Here is a 15,382-nt window from a genome sequence, read left to right on the forward strand (position 1 = left end):
ATTATTTCAACAAGAAAAATTTATAAAAAAATTTCCAACAGAATAATACGCGTATAATATTAGATACTATTTAGATTTATAATAATTTTTCTCTTTATTGTAAAACAAAATTATGTGTAAACATCATAATAAATTTAAACGCAAAGTTTATAATATAATTTGACGATTATTTATGCACGTCATTCAAAAATGCTGGTACGAATTATTAATTAAAAGCTCTTTCTGGAATACACCATCACGAATCTGATACTCGCGATCGCAGCTGTGCGGCGTGTATGGACGGAGCAAGCGCATTCTCGCGAATAGAGCGAATGCCGGTGTCACTCGCGAGCGAGTGTCCTCCAATGAAACGCTACAAAATAAATCGCGATCCTTGAAAACAATGTCTGTCCCGAGAAAACGCGACGCAGCAAAGCGAACGCATCGCCGCGCGGCACGTAACGAATTACCCGACCGGGGTGAAGAATGGCGTCGTTTTCCAGAATAATTGGCACGACAATATTCACCGACCGATTTTACACGAAATACACGGGAGAGCCTCGAGAGGCGATCGAGTCACACGACGAGTGTTTTCGCGTTAATTCCCGAGTCTTTCGTCGTAAATCGTTCGTGTTCTCTGCTAGTCAATATGATGCTATCGGGCATAACTTCTTACACCCTTCGTTAATCCGAGTACATGCGTGGATGCAGCTTAGTTATTTCCGTGTCGAAATGACAGGGGCAGTAATTAGTGCACTGTACGTACTTGTTTTCTCAGGGGGACATTCAGTACTCCAGCGGATAAGACTAATTATTTGCAACCAGATATGTTCAGGAGAAACGTACGTAATTAATTATCGAGAATCACGTTTTGTGCGATATGTAGATTTAAAATTAAATACATAGAAAGGTGGCAGCTACGAGGTTTTTGATTTAAAAGCAAACAGCGAGTCGATCTGAGTACAAGACGAGAAAAGACGTTTGATAAGCAGTTTGCGCGATGAAATATTTATTATCGACTAGTCTTTCCTCTCAATGAGAAAATTTTACACAGCTCGGTCAACTTATTCCCGAATTTACATCTCTTAATGTTATAAGTTTATGTATTTTCGCCAATAGAGCAATACATTTACGGTACTTGACTTTGATCCTTATTTGATCGCCATCAAAAGAACGCCTTTCCCGCAAGAAGACCGTTCGTCTCGATTTACATAATAAATAGCTGCGGAGAAACTCTTTTCTTCTTTTTAAGAGCGATCCTGCTAAATCGCCGAACGTCGAGACCGATAGACGAGCAAAGTACCGAAAGTTTTAACTGATATTATTGCCATCTTTATCATCGAATCGCCCTTATCTGATCCACTCGACTTCACCTCGTTACCGGAATGTTATTAACTTTGGGGGATGATGAGCGCCGCCAAGTGCCTCCTTAAACGTTACGGCATTTTCATCTACCGGTCGACTTACCGCGGCGGCGGAGCCATAATTCGGGATGTGGTGCTCGCGACGTTACTCGCGTGTGTTCGTCGAGCTTAAATCTCACACATAGCGAACTTGCAGTGCACCCGCGTAAATTACTCCCCTCCTGCGGGCACGTATATAACTTCGCGGCCGGTATCCTCCCTCTCGGAATGCCAGTAAGCTTCGTCGAGAAATTTAATCGAGATTGGGAAAACCTTATTTTCCTTCTCGCCCGCGTTTCACGTCTCGTCTTGCAGCCAGATAAAATGCTGTCGCGAGTGAGACACTCGTCTCTCCCTTGTTACAAGATGGGATCTCGCGGCGAGAAACAGGCTTGCCGTTTTTTCCCTCGCCGAGAATGGACGTTCCGCGATAAATGAGACAGTGCACTGTCTAAAAGTGTATGTGTGTGTATGTGTGAATGATAATACCAGGAATCCGCTAAATTTTATAATCAAATATTCGCCTCGAAAAATTTCACTCGGAATAAAAATGCTGCCTCGTTATTAATAAATAACAAAGAGATTACTAAATATTTTCAACATCCTTGCGATTGGAACTTCAATTCTAAATAATCGAAGAACGTGTCTTTCAATCTGTAAATATATGTGACGTCCATAAGCTCTCTGACAAATCCTAATATACAAATGCATAGTTTATACAGAATATTCCACTGGACGGCAACCATTCGTATCAGCGTCAAAAGTATTGGGCCATACATTATTATAATAATCTCAACTGACTGTATTTTACAGTGAGGCTCAATGAGGTGTAAACTTCTTTGTAGTTAATGTTAAATAATTTTAAACATTTGTTATGCCACATATACATATATCCTTAGTGCCAATTTCTTAGGTCATAAAATTCTTGGTTTTCTCTTTTACGAATTTTATCATATCGTAAAAATTATTGTACATGTTAATGAAAAATAAAAGCGTTTCTGTATGAATTGTTATTAAGTAATATATCCAGTCGTAAGTATAACTAGAAGATAGAAATACTCGTAAATACACTAGAACTTCGTAATAGCGCGCGGTTCGGAGCTCCGAACGTAATAACGAGGGTATCCCTACTTCACCATTTTAAATCATGAAATTCAGCACCGTTATTGGGTTCTATCGTGGTTACCTCTATTCACACTTCTTATACGCGTCTAGCGCATACGGAAAGGATTTTATTTCGCTATTTCGAGATTTGTTATACGAGGTTCCAGAATATATATTGTATTCTTTTATACTATGAGCTTTCAAGAATTTTATCAGAATTATCTCAAAATTAATTAATTTGCTTAAAAACTTTTGTTCCTGGCATCCTTACAAAAACTAAACAAACGCAATGCGAAAAATTCAGTCAATATCGAAGAACAAGCCGTGAAAATTAAATGAATTAATTGTAAGGCCATACCAGAAGCAGCCTCCGTGCGACATTGTTTATATGTCGATGCAATGATTGGTCAATCTCGCAAAAGCAGATTGCTCATTGCATAACGAGCGTCTGGACAGATGCGACATCTTTATCGACCCCTGCTTTCTGCACCCTGTACGTGCGTCGCATTGCATCGCATCGCATCGCATCGCATCGCGTCGCATCTAAAGCTCGTAGACGTCACGTCCGTTCGGTCTGGCCACAGTCGGACGACAGGATGACGGACTCGCGTACGAGTGAATAATGTGTACTCGGAGGCGCACGTCGCTAGAATTTCTACCCTCACCACCGCGCGGCCTCCTCGAGAAGCTTACCGTGGTCTTGCAGCAGCAGTAGTGAAAAAGTTTGACGTAAGCGCTACGAAAGTGGCGGTCCGCCACGCAGTAGAGCAGATTGTTGAAGCAGGACTTGGACAGAGCGAACCAGGCCAGGTTGTACAGCACACGCGTGCTCACCGGAATGAAGGTGTTCACGCAGACCGCCAGGCCAAACGGCAACCAGAACACGACGAACATCACGCAGCTACACATATTCGTCTTCGTGAGCTCGTAGTCCCAGGAGAAAGCGGCTGGCGGCTTGTACGAGCCTCGCGTGGCCCGTCGCACACGTATCACCAGCTTCACGTAGAGGAAGATCGTCGTCAAAGCTGGCAGCCCAACCAATATACTTGCCCCCACTGCTTGTTCCATCGCAATACCGCTGAGCCTGCGACGGCAGAAGTCAGGACCTATGTCCAAGGACGATTGCAAAGCCACCACAGTCACGGCGATTAGCCAAACGATGATAATCGTGGCTGTTACACGACTTGCCGTCAGACTGGCGTATCTAAGAAATATGAAATACGTTGCTATAAGTATTAATAAATTAAACAAAAAAAGATTGTATGCTGTTATCTTACTACGTTCACTCTCTCTCTCTCTAAATTCTTTGGAATAAAATCTCACTCGTTAAAGTTTTAGAGAGCATTATAACGAAAAATATCTTAACAAATTATATTGTATCGCAGCAATTCTTCATAGCTTTGAGTAATTACATATAACTCAGACAATATGATAAGTGCTTTAAAGTAATATAAATATAGAGACTGCTAAGGGGTATCATTAATTCGGCTTGCTGTTGCAACTTAGAATACACTCAGGAATATAACTATAGAGATAACAGAAGATAATACGTTGCTCCGCCGGATGGATATTTCCCCCTTAATTGCATCACGAGCTTGTTTAAGTCCCGGCTTTCTTATACAGCGTATTCAATTAAAGAAAATATTTCCCTCGGTGATACACTGCGACTGCAATTACGGAGTTGGTCGTACTAGTCTGTGGATTAACGAGGGGCTTGAAAAACGAGTCGGTAGTTACGGAGTTAGCGGTGCTGGCGGACGATTTCTCGTTTACAATGCGAGGAAACTTCCTCGAGTCCACGTGTTCGCCGTGATTCTTCTGACGCGACCAGTTAAAATACTTCCCCGTAACGCCGTATTGTCGCGAAACTTTCCGCGTATGAAAAGCAGTAGTAGTCGTCGTCGTCGTCGTCGTCGTCGTCGTCGTCATCGTCGTCGTCGCCCGTCGTCGTCGTCGTCGTCTCTTCCCCGAGAGATTGTCTGCTATCGGTTACGAATTCCAGCAATTCAAGCTAAAGAGAACGTCGCCCGGAATGCGAAATTACGAACTCGATCGTGACGCTGATAGAGAACCGTAGAAGCACTTCAACGTCAAACTCGAAGTTCCAAGCAGTGGTCGCCATACGCCATTATACAGCGATGGCTTAAACTGATAATAGTAATTTGATTTCTACCTCATTCACTGTGTTTACATTACCCATATTCACCCAACGACGTTAACCATCGCGAGATATTTTCATGCAAAGTCTACAAGCAGCACAATATATCCATCAGGCATGTATTATAACATTAACATTTTCTTTCCAGGTCTCTAATGATATTATCTGCTTGTAATAGGACATATTGGCCTGAAATATTCATGTATTCGTGAAAAAACCTACTTATAAGAAAGTAGTATTAATTTCGCAAATAAAGTAAAGATACGCGAATGTATAAAATTTTAATAAGTACTAATTATTGATCTCTCTATATGCGCTTCATCTTTTTGTGGGTAAACAGGCGCGGTCATAATTTTCTTCCATTCACTGTCCCCACCGGAACTCCGACCTTCGATCCGAACGATGACCCGCGGGCTTGCCTATATTACTGTATTTAGAGAATGTTGCCTTAGAAACACTTGCCTATAGTGAAGATATCAAATTCAGATATAAAGAGAATAATTACATATTTTCTGAAAAATTATTATATCAAGTTTCAGTGGTTGTTATCGAAAAAAATTGCCACAATATTCTGTCGTAACAAAAATTGTTATAGAAACAAAGGGGAGCACATATGTTTTTCTAGGAATGGTTGCATAAATTTCTCGATAATCGTTCATGGAAGTAGAGAGCTGTTACGTAAAAAAACGTCCCCGAGGCAGAAACAAGAATGTATGCGTGGGGAATTGCAGGAACGTGGTATCGATTGCTGGAATCACTGGTGCACTCGCTTTATCTTTCGGCTGGCAAACAGTTAACAGAAGCGGGCGTAATTTTCGGCCGCTATTGTCGCGAACGGCGGTAAGGCCACCCGGGACCAAAGAGCTTTACAAGCACAGGTTTTGGTATATATGTTGCTACGACCGCGCCAAATGAAGACCCGCCTGCAAGAACCAGATAGCCTCGCCTTTGATCGAAGTGAATTATTTACATGGAAATGGAGACAATCTCCTGCTGCACAGGATAATGCAAGTGTTTATTAAGGCAAATTGTTAGTCGGTAGTCGCAGCAGTTTGATGAAGTTCGGAAGCTTGTTTACGTGCTAACCATAAATGGATTTAACTCCATCTTCACATATTGGCTCTCCGTATAGGATAAAATTGATTGTTTCTGCCTTTTTTCTCCCCCGCGTGCCTCTTCTCGTCTCTCAGATTTGAATGCGACTTTTAAATTTTATCGACAACATATTAAAAAAAAAACAAACAAACAACGATCCATAAATGGTAGGAAATTCAATTTTTAATGGATTCTCAACTACCAATAAAAATTTTCACCAATGTATCACTCTGTATGAAACGAAACAAAACTAATATTATTTCCGTTTTAGATTATATATCAAACAGTTCGGTTTGATTAACCGGCAAGCGTGTCACACTGTGAAGTCCTTTATCTAGTTATCGAAAACCGCAGCCAGCCGATAAAATTCGCGTTAAAAAACCCGTGCCCCCCCGCTTTTTTTTTTTTGTTTTTTTCACCAAACCAAAGAGAAACCCTTTTTACTCGGCCTTTGCGCGAACGAGAGTTTGTTAGTTTTTGCGGCGGTCCGACAAATCGAGACACCCCGGGGTTCGATCCATTTTTCATGCCACCCTACGGGACAAATAACAAACTTTGTTAACGATTACACCGCGTACATCAGTTCGGCCGTCCATCCCACCGAGCGAGTGACGGAAAGCGGCCATGGGCAAGAACGAACGTATACTCGTGTGTGTCGCGTCGTTCCGGAAACGGACCGCTCAATTAGTATCCGACAAACACCACCTCGTAAACAAAGCGTGTGGGTTAAAGGCGACGCTTTGAAGGGTCCTCTTCCCCGACGCGACGCGACGCGACGGGGGGAAAAAGAAGTCGCGCGTGGTGGCAAAAAAGCGCCGACAATCGCAGGAATGTAGCGGCTATTGATCGCGCCAACGGTCACGTGTGCTATATCTTTTCGATCGCCGAAGCCGGCACTTAATTCGACGCGACGGCGGATGAGCTTCTCTCTCTCTCTCTCTCTCTCTCTCTCTCTCTCGCTCCCCCTGTTTCCGTCGCTGACAACGCGTTTCGTCGTCTCTTTCACCCATCATCCGTCGACGTACAGGCGCGAGTGAGGCTCTGCCGATGTCTCCCGATGAAGAATAAAAAAAGAAAAGTATTCCGGATGAGACGACGCGATAACGGTAATAGAGCGGACTCGTCTCCCCGAGCGGTGGCAGTTACAGGGTTGTAATATTGATCGGGCACCGGGTCACCGTTCATGTCCAGACTTGGATTCGCGCCATTTCGACGGTCAGAGACGCGAAAGGTCAGCACCATTTTCTACTATTTTCGCAATAACCTGATCAATCTTCCGCTTCCCGTTTTTGCAGCGCCGCATTTGTCGAGTGTACTCTATTAATCGGTAACGCGCACAGGGTGGATGTGCATTTGCACATTAATCGAGTATTTCGCGGAAAGAGAAAGCAATGCGCATTTTTGCATCTTTTAGTAATGGTGTAAATTGTTGTAATGTACGGGAGTTTTCGCGCGATAATAATATGGATTAATGTAATGTTTAGCTGATTGGACGACGAATTGCGTTATTACGTGTTCAGCCTGCACCATGAAAGCTAACTAGGAAACATTTTAATCCGGAACTGTGTCTATGCGCAAATGGAAATGTCGCAGCAAATGAATTTGCATAGAAAGTTGGAGTTTTGCATATAAATAGTGCCGAGCCAGACACAATGTGTGTCATTACTTTAGAATTGCGTTTTCGCACCACAGCACTGTAATCGTATTGTCCGGAAAAGCCATAAATATATAAAATATTGGGTAACCATCGCATTATGAAAGCGATATATTCTATATTTCGCCCACAATGCCATAAAATCATGATGTCATTAAACTGAGGCGTCGTATTTAACGCGTTGACTGTTTTAGCACAAAAATATTCTAATAATATTATCGAATATAAATTGAATGCAGAGGATAAATAATACGATATAAATTTCTGCGTCTTTTAGGTAACAATTGCGATGAATTATATTTGAACATCAATGTAATCTTTCGCGTGTGTTATTATACACTTACAATTAGAGTATATACAACTTTATAAATGTATTTTATATTCAGAAATTTGTGAAGAATATTCGCAATTGAAAATACTTGGTCCGAATGTAAATCGACAATGTGAATAATCAGAAATACTAAACAATAGAACAATTTCCTAACTACAGTTGTTCTTCCAGAAAACTTGTCAATTTAGGGTGATGTATATATCATGCGCTCGAATATCACGAAATTACAAAAGGATCCTAGGGATAAAATAGACAAGAGAATGAAACGCGACCGCGATGTCATGTGGCAGTCGACGTGTTAAATTGCGGAAACACCCCTTTTACGCGGGTTTCTCTCCATTTCCACCGTACCTTTCAGCGGGCAGACACAGACGTGCGTAATTTTCGGCGGCGATTGTGGCCAACGTTAGTACGGTCACCAGGAAGCAAAGAGCCTCGAGGGTCCACTCGAATCGGCAAGCACCCAGGGACTCCGCGTAACCCGCCAGGATTACGATCACCGAGACCGGTATTACCAGACCAGTCACCAGCAAATCCGCCAGCGCCACGTTCACGAGGAATGCGTTTCCTGGAAAAAGAACCCGCGTGAAACTCATTAAACTAATTAGCTTCTAACAGTTCTTGCGATCTGGAAACGCTCGAGAGAGTCAGCGTTCCGCACTTTTTGCGTTCGGATTACATTGTGGGCACGATAGTGGCAGATGTTCCTCGAGTAATGTTCTCATATCGCGCGAGAATCTCGAAATTGCTCGAAACGATATCTAAATTAATACACGAGTCGCCTATTTTCCCCCCCAGTGGAATAAGCTTAATTTTGGAAAACTTACCGAAATCATTTAAGATAACTTTTATTGTTATTTCTTGTTAGATAGGCGAATTTTTATCGCGCTATAATCAAAATAAAATAATTTAATAAGTGATAGAACAATATATATTTTTCAACATCTCGAAAGAAGTGTGTTCGCGAGTATTTGAAAGTTACAAATGTGAAAAAAAACTCGATTCTTGTAATTTCAATTTTAACGATTGATGATCAAGGGGTGAATAGACAATCGAGTAGTCGATTATGCTGCTATATGTAAATTAGTGGTTTTATTCGTTTTTTTTTCTTTACTTTCACTATTCCTCCGATACACGGACGGATCGCTTTGTCACAATTCAATATAGTTACACTTTACCGTCCGAAATGTAATCCAGTGGGTTAGACCTCGTCTTTTCCGATCGATCGCTCGCGCATCGCCACGACACGCGAAGTGGGATTTTCGGACAGTGATATAAATTCACGGGATAACCATGTTGGACACGTACCGATCTATCGCCCACGACGCCAGGATTTCGCCCGTACTGCCAAGAACGTCTAAGACGTCTCGCACTTTTCCTCTTCCGTTGGCAGAAGTGCCGGGTCTCTCCGACCGGGTATTCTTGTGCCAAGCTATTATATTACGCAGACTATCATCTTGAAATTTTTTGCAGCTTCGGACTGCAACTAACGCAGCACGGAGGCGCTCGATTTTCACCGCTCAAGAGAAAACTCGGAGAGATCGGCCGGCCAATCTCCAACATTTAATCAACGCACGCCCACAGGGGCATAATATCAGAGGTCGTAGCTTCTGCTCGGGCGAATCGTAAAAGCCATAGTAATTGCAAAACGATGTCGGCCGAAACGAACAATCACGCCGGCTGTAAAACTTTACTCAGACGGCGGCAACGACAACGGTGATGACGACGACGACGACGACGACGACAACGACGACGACGTCGACGACAACGAGGATAAGGCCACGGTGCCGCCACAGCTGTTATTACGAGAGTCAACGATTATAGCGTTTCATAAGTTCATACGTAGAGCCTGGCTAAGCGAAATACCAAATTGTAGAAAGTCACAGAAAGAAAGGGGCGTAATATCCGCATTACCTCGCATTGCCCCTCTCGCGACACGATATATTCCCTCGATTCTCGGGGATTTCCCCGAGATCAATACCCGACGAAGACACGGAGAAAAGGAAATAATATCCGTACGTCGTCACGTCCTTAGGGGAGTATAACGCTATAATAAGATTGCGCGCTTTTGTACGAGAGAGAACGAACGTATGCCATTACGCACGCTCGCACTGCGCGCTCTGTGAGTAATAAAATGCGTAATAAGATTTTTTTTTTTTTTGTCAAAAGTGCGCGCGTTAGAGCATCGAGCTTTCTCGCCAGGTTTAACAATCCATCCTCGGAGAAAAAGACCGACGTTATAACACTGCGGCGGCACCGAGAATGAACAAAGTTTTCATTACTCAATCGCCGCATCGCATACATATGCATGCGCACGTACGAGAAATAATTATTATAATTATACACTTCCTCGTATAGCCCGCATTTTACCGTGCTCGTTGTTATTGTCTGACTTCACTCACCCTTATAAGATAAATTTTCATTTACTATGGTTTCCTTATGTAAATAGATACTGCGCACAATGGAATAATGCCCCGCGCCGACGTGAAACGACGCAGTGGGTTATCAAGTATTCAAATTACATTTTACAACAAAAAAAAAAAAAAAACATGTACATTGTTATAAGTACCGAGCATTACGACTTTACCCGTGCAACTTAATTGAGCGGCGAAAGCACTTTTAAGAAGTCATCAACACCTATAAATTACGGACAAAACGGCGCGTTGTAAGTTGCAGCCTGCACGTATAATTTGAACTTTTTCTCGACGTCTTATCGCTATCTCGCACTAAAGTACTCGGCACATTTTTCGTAAAAGCATGGCGGTTATAATTATAACATATTATAAGCTTTTACTTATACACATATATTTGCAGTATAAAACTATTATATTCATAATTTATTTAAAAGTTCTATTACTTTCACTATGTGCATCAACGTGTCTAAAAAAAAATTAATAATTTCGGAGCAATAGGATTAAAAGTATCTGGAAATGTGTTCCAGCAGATAAAGTAAATTACATCGCGACGTTATACCCATAGACGACACTCTCGCTGTAAAGCTGAGGCGACATTTTTACCGAGGGCGACCTCGGACCTGTCGCTTTTCGGAAAGCGCGAAACGCAGTGGCACCAACACGCCAACGACTCTGCACGGCCGCAAACGTGTTCGCGCCTTTGGCAAGGATATTACACCGCGATAAAAATGATTACGCGACAAATTGCACCGTCCGCGCCTCGGCGAGGGAAGGCGCTGGGCTTTCGCCACCGCCTCTCGTCCCGGTTAATAGGATGAAATATCGCGGGCTCTTGGTATAGGTAGGCGAAAAACCCAGAGAGAGCCGGGCGGCGGGGAGGATCGAGAGATCCGCTCTCTTCAGGTATCGACAAATTAAGCTACCCTGCAGTAGTCGTCGCATTCGCGCCGCCCGCATATTCGCCGATCGCATTTTCCGGAGGTACGTTTTCGGCGTGACGAGATCCGATCGATTCAGCGGTTGATGCGTGGAATAAATTATCCCGCATCAGCGCTCGTGGCGTCACTTCGAAATTGATTCTCTCTATCTCCCTTCTCTATATCTCCATCTCTCATCCGGGTCCCCTGTCTAGCCGCAGTGCTGCAGCATCGTCATGGGAACGTGCACCCTTCCCCTCCCACCAGGGGTATTCTTCTACGTACCGAATGAATCCGCGCTGATCAGAATTTGTTTTAATCGATTTACCGAGTCAACCCGCCGTTCGCGCTTTCATTCGCGTTCTCTCTCTCTCCCTCTCTCTTCTCACCGGGCCTCGTTTCATGAGCACCGAACCGAACTATTCGCCAACCGCACCGCGGAGTACTCCAAGTATTCGCATTACCAGCGGGGATTCACCGCGTTCGGCCGCCGCCTCCGTGATCGGGGTTTCCAAGGGGAGCATCCAGACGAGACGAGACGAGATGGGACAAGAGCGTGGAGAATCGAGAGTTGGGAGGAGAAAGATATGGAACGGCGCTCTCTCGTTGCGGCATTAGATACAGGGCGGGCAGAGTTATACGGCAACCCAGGCCCGCTCGTGCGGCTACGCGCCGCGAAATTGACTCGCTCATCCGTGTACACCCTTATAGCGACCCCACGACTGCGCAATCCATTACGGCGCCATCGGGTTACCGGGCATCGCGGATCCGCTGCGGTGGTGTCGGCTTTTTGTTTCTCCCGAGTTCTCGCCGCGCGCCGGCAGAGTTCACGCAAACGAAGCCCAAGTCCGTCCGACACTTCACGTCCGCAGTAGAAATGGGGTTTACGTCAGGCACGAACGGACATCCACGAGCATTTCCCGATCCTTTTCTCTCTGTCTCCTTCCTTCTCCTACATACGTCACACACCGGAGACGTACTCCCGCCGCCGACGCGAGGAAAAAGGAGCAATCGCGTGTTAGGACCGGATTTCCGGCTACAGACAGGCCAGTTGCCGTCGCGTCACGTTCGGACGTATTTATTGGAAAGGGAGCGATCGTGAAGTTCGAAATTGCGCGCGCGATCGGCACATTAAAACTTCAATCTCGTTACAAGCTTTATTCGATATCCCATCTGCGATGTTCCGCCTGTATCAAGCTTTTGTATTATGTATTATTAACCATTCTCGAATAAATTTACATTAACTCCAGAAAAATTCCTCGTAATAGATATTTTCTTAATGAACATCCTTTTATAATCCGCGAGTCTTTTCAGTTTAAGAGAGGTACATGCTTTTCCGTAAAATACCGGTATGAGGAAATTACATAGATATACTTAACATACAATTATTAAATGAGAAAGTTACATTATTATAAATTAAAATTTCAAAACCAAATTATGAAGGATGATCTTATACCTAATCATATTGTACAAAAGAATTACATTAATATATTAAAATGTTATTAGTTCCGTTAATATTCGCTTTTAATAAAAGCGAATGAAATATAGAAATATAAATTAGACAAGAGATAAGTAATCTTATAAGAAAAAGCGAACTTAAATTATGACTTACATTCTCATTACTTCTTTCTTCAAATATCAAGAAATGTAAGAAATATGGCTGGATAAAATGTAAAAATGTAATAGCGAATGACATTAAAAACAACAATCGCTTACACAGGCTCGCGTTTAACGTTCAAACACGATCCATTAAAGCACACTAGCATTTCCATCATCGCTGCGTACTAAGAATTCATGTATCTTCATTTGTGTGGCCATGGATTTTATGTCCTACTTGAAACGCACATATTCGGTATAGAACGATCATGAAATGTCGTCTTCTAGAAAACATTTGCATTTATCATGTCAAATTCGGATGCGTTCGAAATCACTGTAAAATCGGGAAATAGTCGTGGATAATCCAAAGGTTAATCCTCGTTATCGCGATAATAATGACTCAAGTTTCTTGCTGTCATTGCAACTTGAAAGACGACCGCATCGCGACGAGCTGAGAACTTTATAGCTGGGGAAAATGAGAAAAACGGAACGAGATTTTCTCAGTGAATAACTGAACGAACGAAAGTCGGTATTATTTGCGTTACTATCGAGATTCATGCAGAATAAAATAGCGGTAAAAAAATGGTTCAGGCCATTTCAATAAGAATTACGATGATGGCCAGCGTATGACGACACACAGTTATAAAACCGAGAAACTCGGTAAATTAAAGTGCTGAGAACAAAAAAAAAGAAGAGAAAAAAGGGAGAGAAAGAAAAAAGTTATTTAAAAGAGAGAGGGACAGAAAGAAAGTACAGTAAAAAGGTAAAATTGATTTGCTGCTGTGGGACTAAATCTTTTTAGGCAGCTGTATGTAATATAGATAGATTGTATATGAGTAATAAAACTCGTTTTAAATATAAAGCAAGAACTATAAAAATTTGAACAATTATAAAAAAAATATAAATAAAGAAACAATACGATGTAATATAAAAGTAAAAACTATATGATCACGACACAAAAGTCACAAATACCTTTAGAAAAAAGGAAATATTCGAAACATTGTGATCTTCATATTCGAAATTTAAAATTATCATGATGCCCATTTAATGTTGATATTACAAATTTACAAATATAAAAAATTTTGTCTAAAATCTAATATTCCTTTAAATCTATCAATAAATTTATTATTACAATTTTCTTAGATTAAAAATTCTGGAATAAATCATATATAGACATTTTTAAACAATCGTATTTCTCCACACAAATTAAACTCGTGGATTTAAATTGAATATGAAGATAAGGAGACAAAGGAGGAAGAATGATATGCTTAGCCATACTTAGCCGACAATGTAATTACATTTCCATCCCCATTGCTTTGTATACCATTCTATCCACAGTGTCATTGTTATTATGCTCTATGTGGAGTGCTCGCGTGCAAATAATAATTATCTCAGGTCGGTCTGAACACGAGCCAGTGCGGAGACGACGATGCACGATAGTGTCCAGGGATTACTTATTATCGCGCCAGTGTATCTATAAAGATGAGAGAATTACGCTTTGCAAATAATACGAAAAATCGATCTCGTCATTGCCGCAGGTATAATGGCACGTTGAAGATCCCATCTTACCTACAGATTGTGCCGACGACGTTCTTTACTGTTACGTCCTTCCCCAGCCGGATACAGACGGAGGACGCTTTTGTCCGTGGAGACGTAAAAAAAAAAAAAAGAAAAAGATAAGAGATCTTACCGTACCGATATATACGAAAGAACGTTGTCGCGAGGCACGTCGGAAATGTACGACCCCCCGGATGGCTTTTAGTCGGATATATACTTCTATAGAGTAAAAACTTTTGTCGTTGCATTTGTCGATGAGAGCATTCTCTTTCAGGTACACCACTACTATCTCCCATCCTCCTTCTCTCAATTCTTTCTAATGTCGCCTTTACTATTTTAATTCTCCACCTCAAATTTATATAGCGAGAACGATTCTTTTCGCCTTTGCGAGCGAATTCTACGTTCGCTATCATTTTTATTTGCAATCGTAAAAACAGATTTGCGGACGTACCTCGCTTGTTCAGCTGATCCTCCACTACGACGGCGGATATCATGAAGACATTACCTACGCTCCCGCCTACGGCGAGGGAAGCCAGCAGCAAAAGTCGGGCCACTCTGGACCAGGCCGATGATAGAGTCACTGGCGAAACGTCAAGATCACCGTCGCTACTCATATTGCCATTCATCGCCTTGCTGTATCTTTCAAATTCAGAGTATATAGCCGTGGTGCTTATCGCACTGTTGTAGATCTCCGTAGTATTCATTCTGAAACTGAAAAAATTAATAAATCGTTATTTATAGAATGGTTTTACCTTATATAAGCCCACTAATTACGCTATACTTCACATCCTTAAGTAAAAACAAATTAAGATCAAATTTTAATAACAATTGTAATTAGAGGGTTCGCGTTCACATTCGAGTACGAATCACAACTACAGTTTGTGATCGAACTTATAAATTTAACTAGGTATAAACATACAAGAAGAAGGAAACCAATAACGGTCAAAGATGGATCACAAATGCTTATTAGATTTATGTGTGAATTTTATATACTGCGTATGTAGTCCCTCTAATCGCGTGCTGAAATTTTTTCAGACTTACAACGCAACACTAAACAATTAAACTACCGCAGTAATATCACTTATAGTTAAATTGACAAGCAATCTAACAATTTTTGATGCTTATAACATCTTATTGGATCTTAATAATATGTTGAAAGACATATTAAAATTTA

General features: G+C 41.9%; 1 protein-coding gene across 1 annotated transcript; it reads right to left on the reverse strand.

The window, feature by feature from the left end:
- Positions 1-3,029: 3,029 nt before the first annotated feature.
- On the reverse strand, positions 3,030-14,912 carry LOC108783562 (neuropeptide Y receptor). Its single transcript, XM_018552158.1, has 4 exons — positions 14,660-14,912; positions 8,076-8,292; positions 4,863-4,865; positions 3,030-3,690 (listed from the first exon to the last, which is right to left on the reverse strand). The coding sequence occupies exons 1-4, from the start codon at positions 14,910-14,912 to the stop codon at positions 3,030-3,032; spliced, it is 1,134 nt and encodes a 377-aa protein (XP_018407660.1).
- Positions 14,913-15,382: the final 470 nt, after the last annotated feature.

The sequence above is a fragment of the Cyphomyrmex costatus genome, unplaced genomic scaffold (genome assembly GCF_001594065.2).
Source record: "Cyphomyrmex costatus isolate MS0001 unplaced genomic scaffold, Ccosl1.0 scaffold100, whole genome shotgun sequence".
In the NCBI taxonomy this organism is placed as follows: Eukaryota; Metazoa; Arthropoda; class Insecta; order Hymenoptera; family Formicidae; genus Cyphomyrmex; species Cyphomyrmex costatus.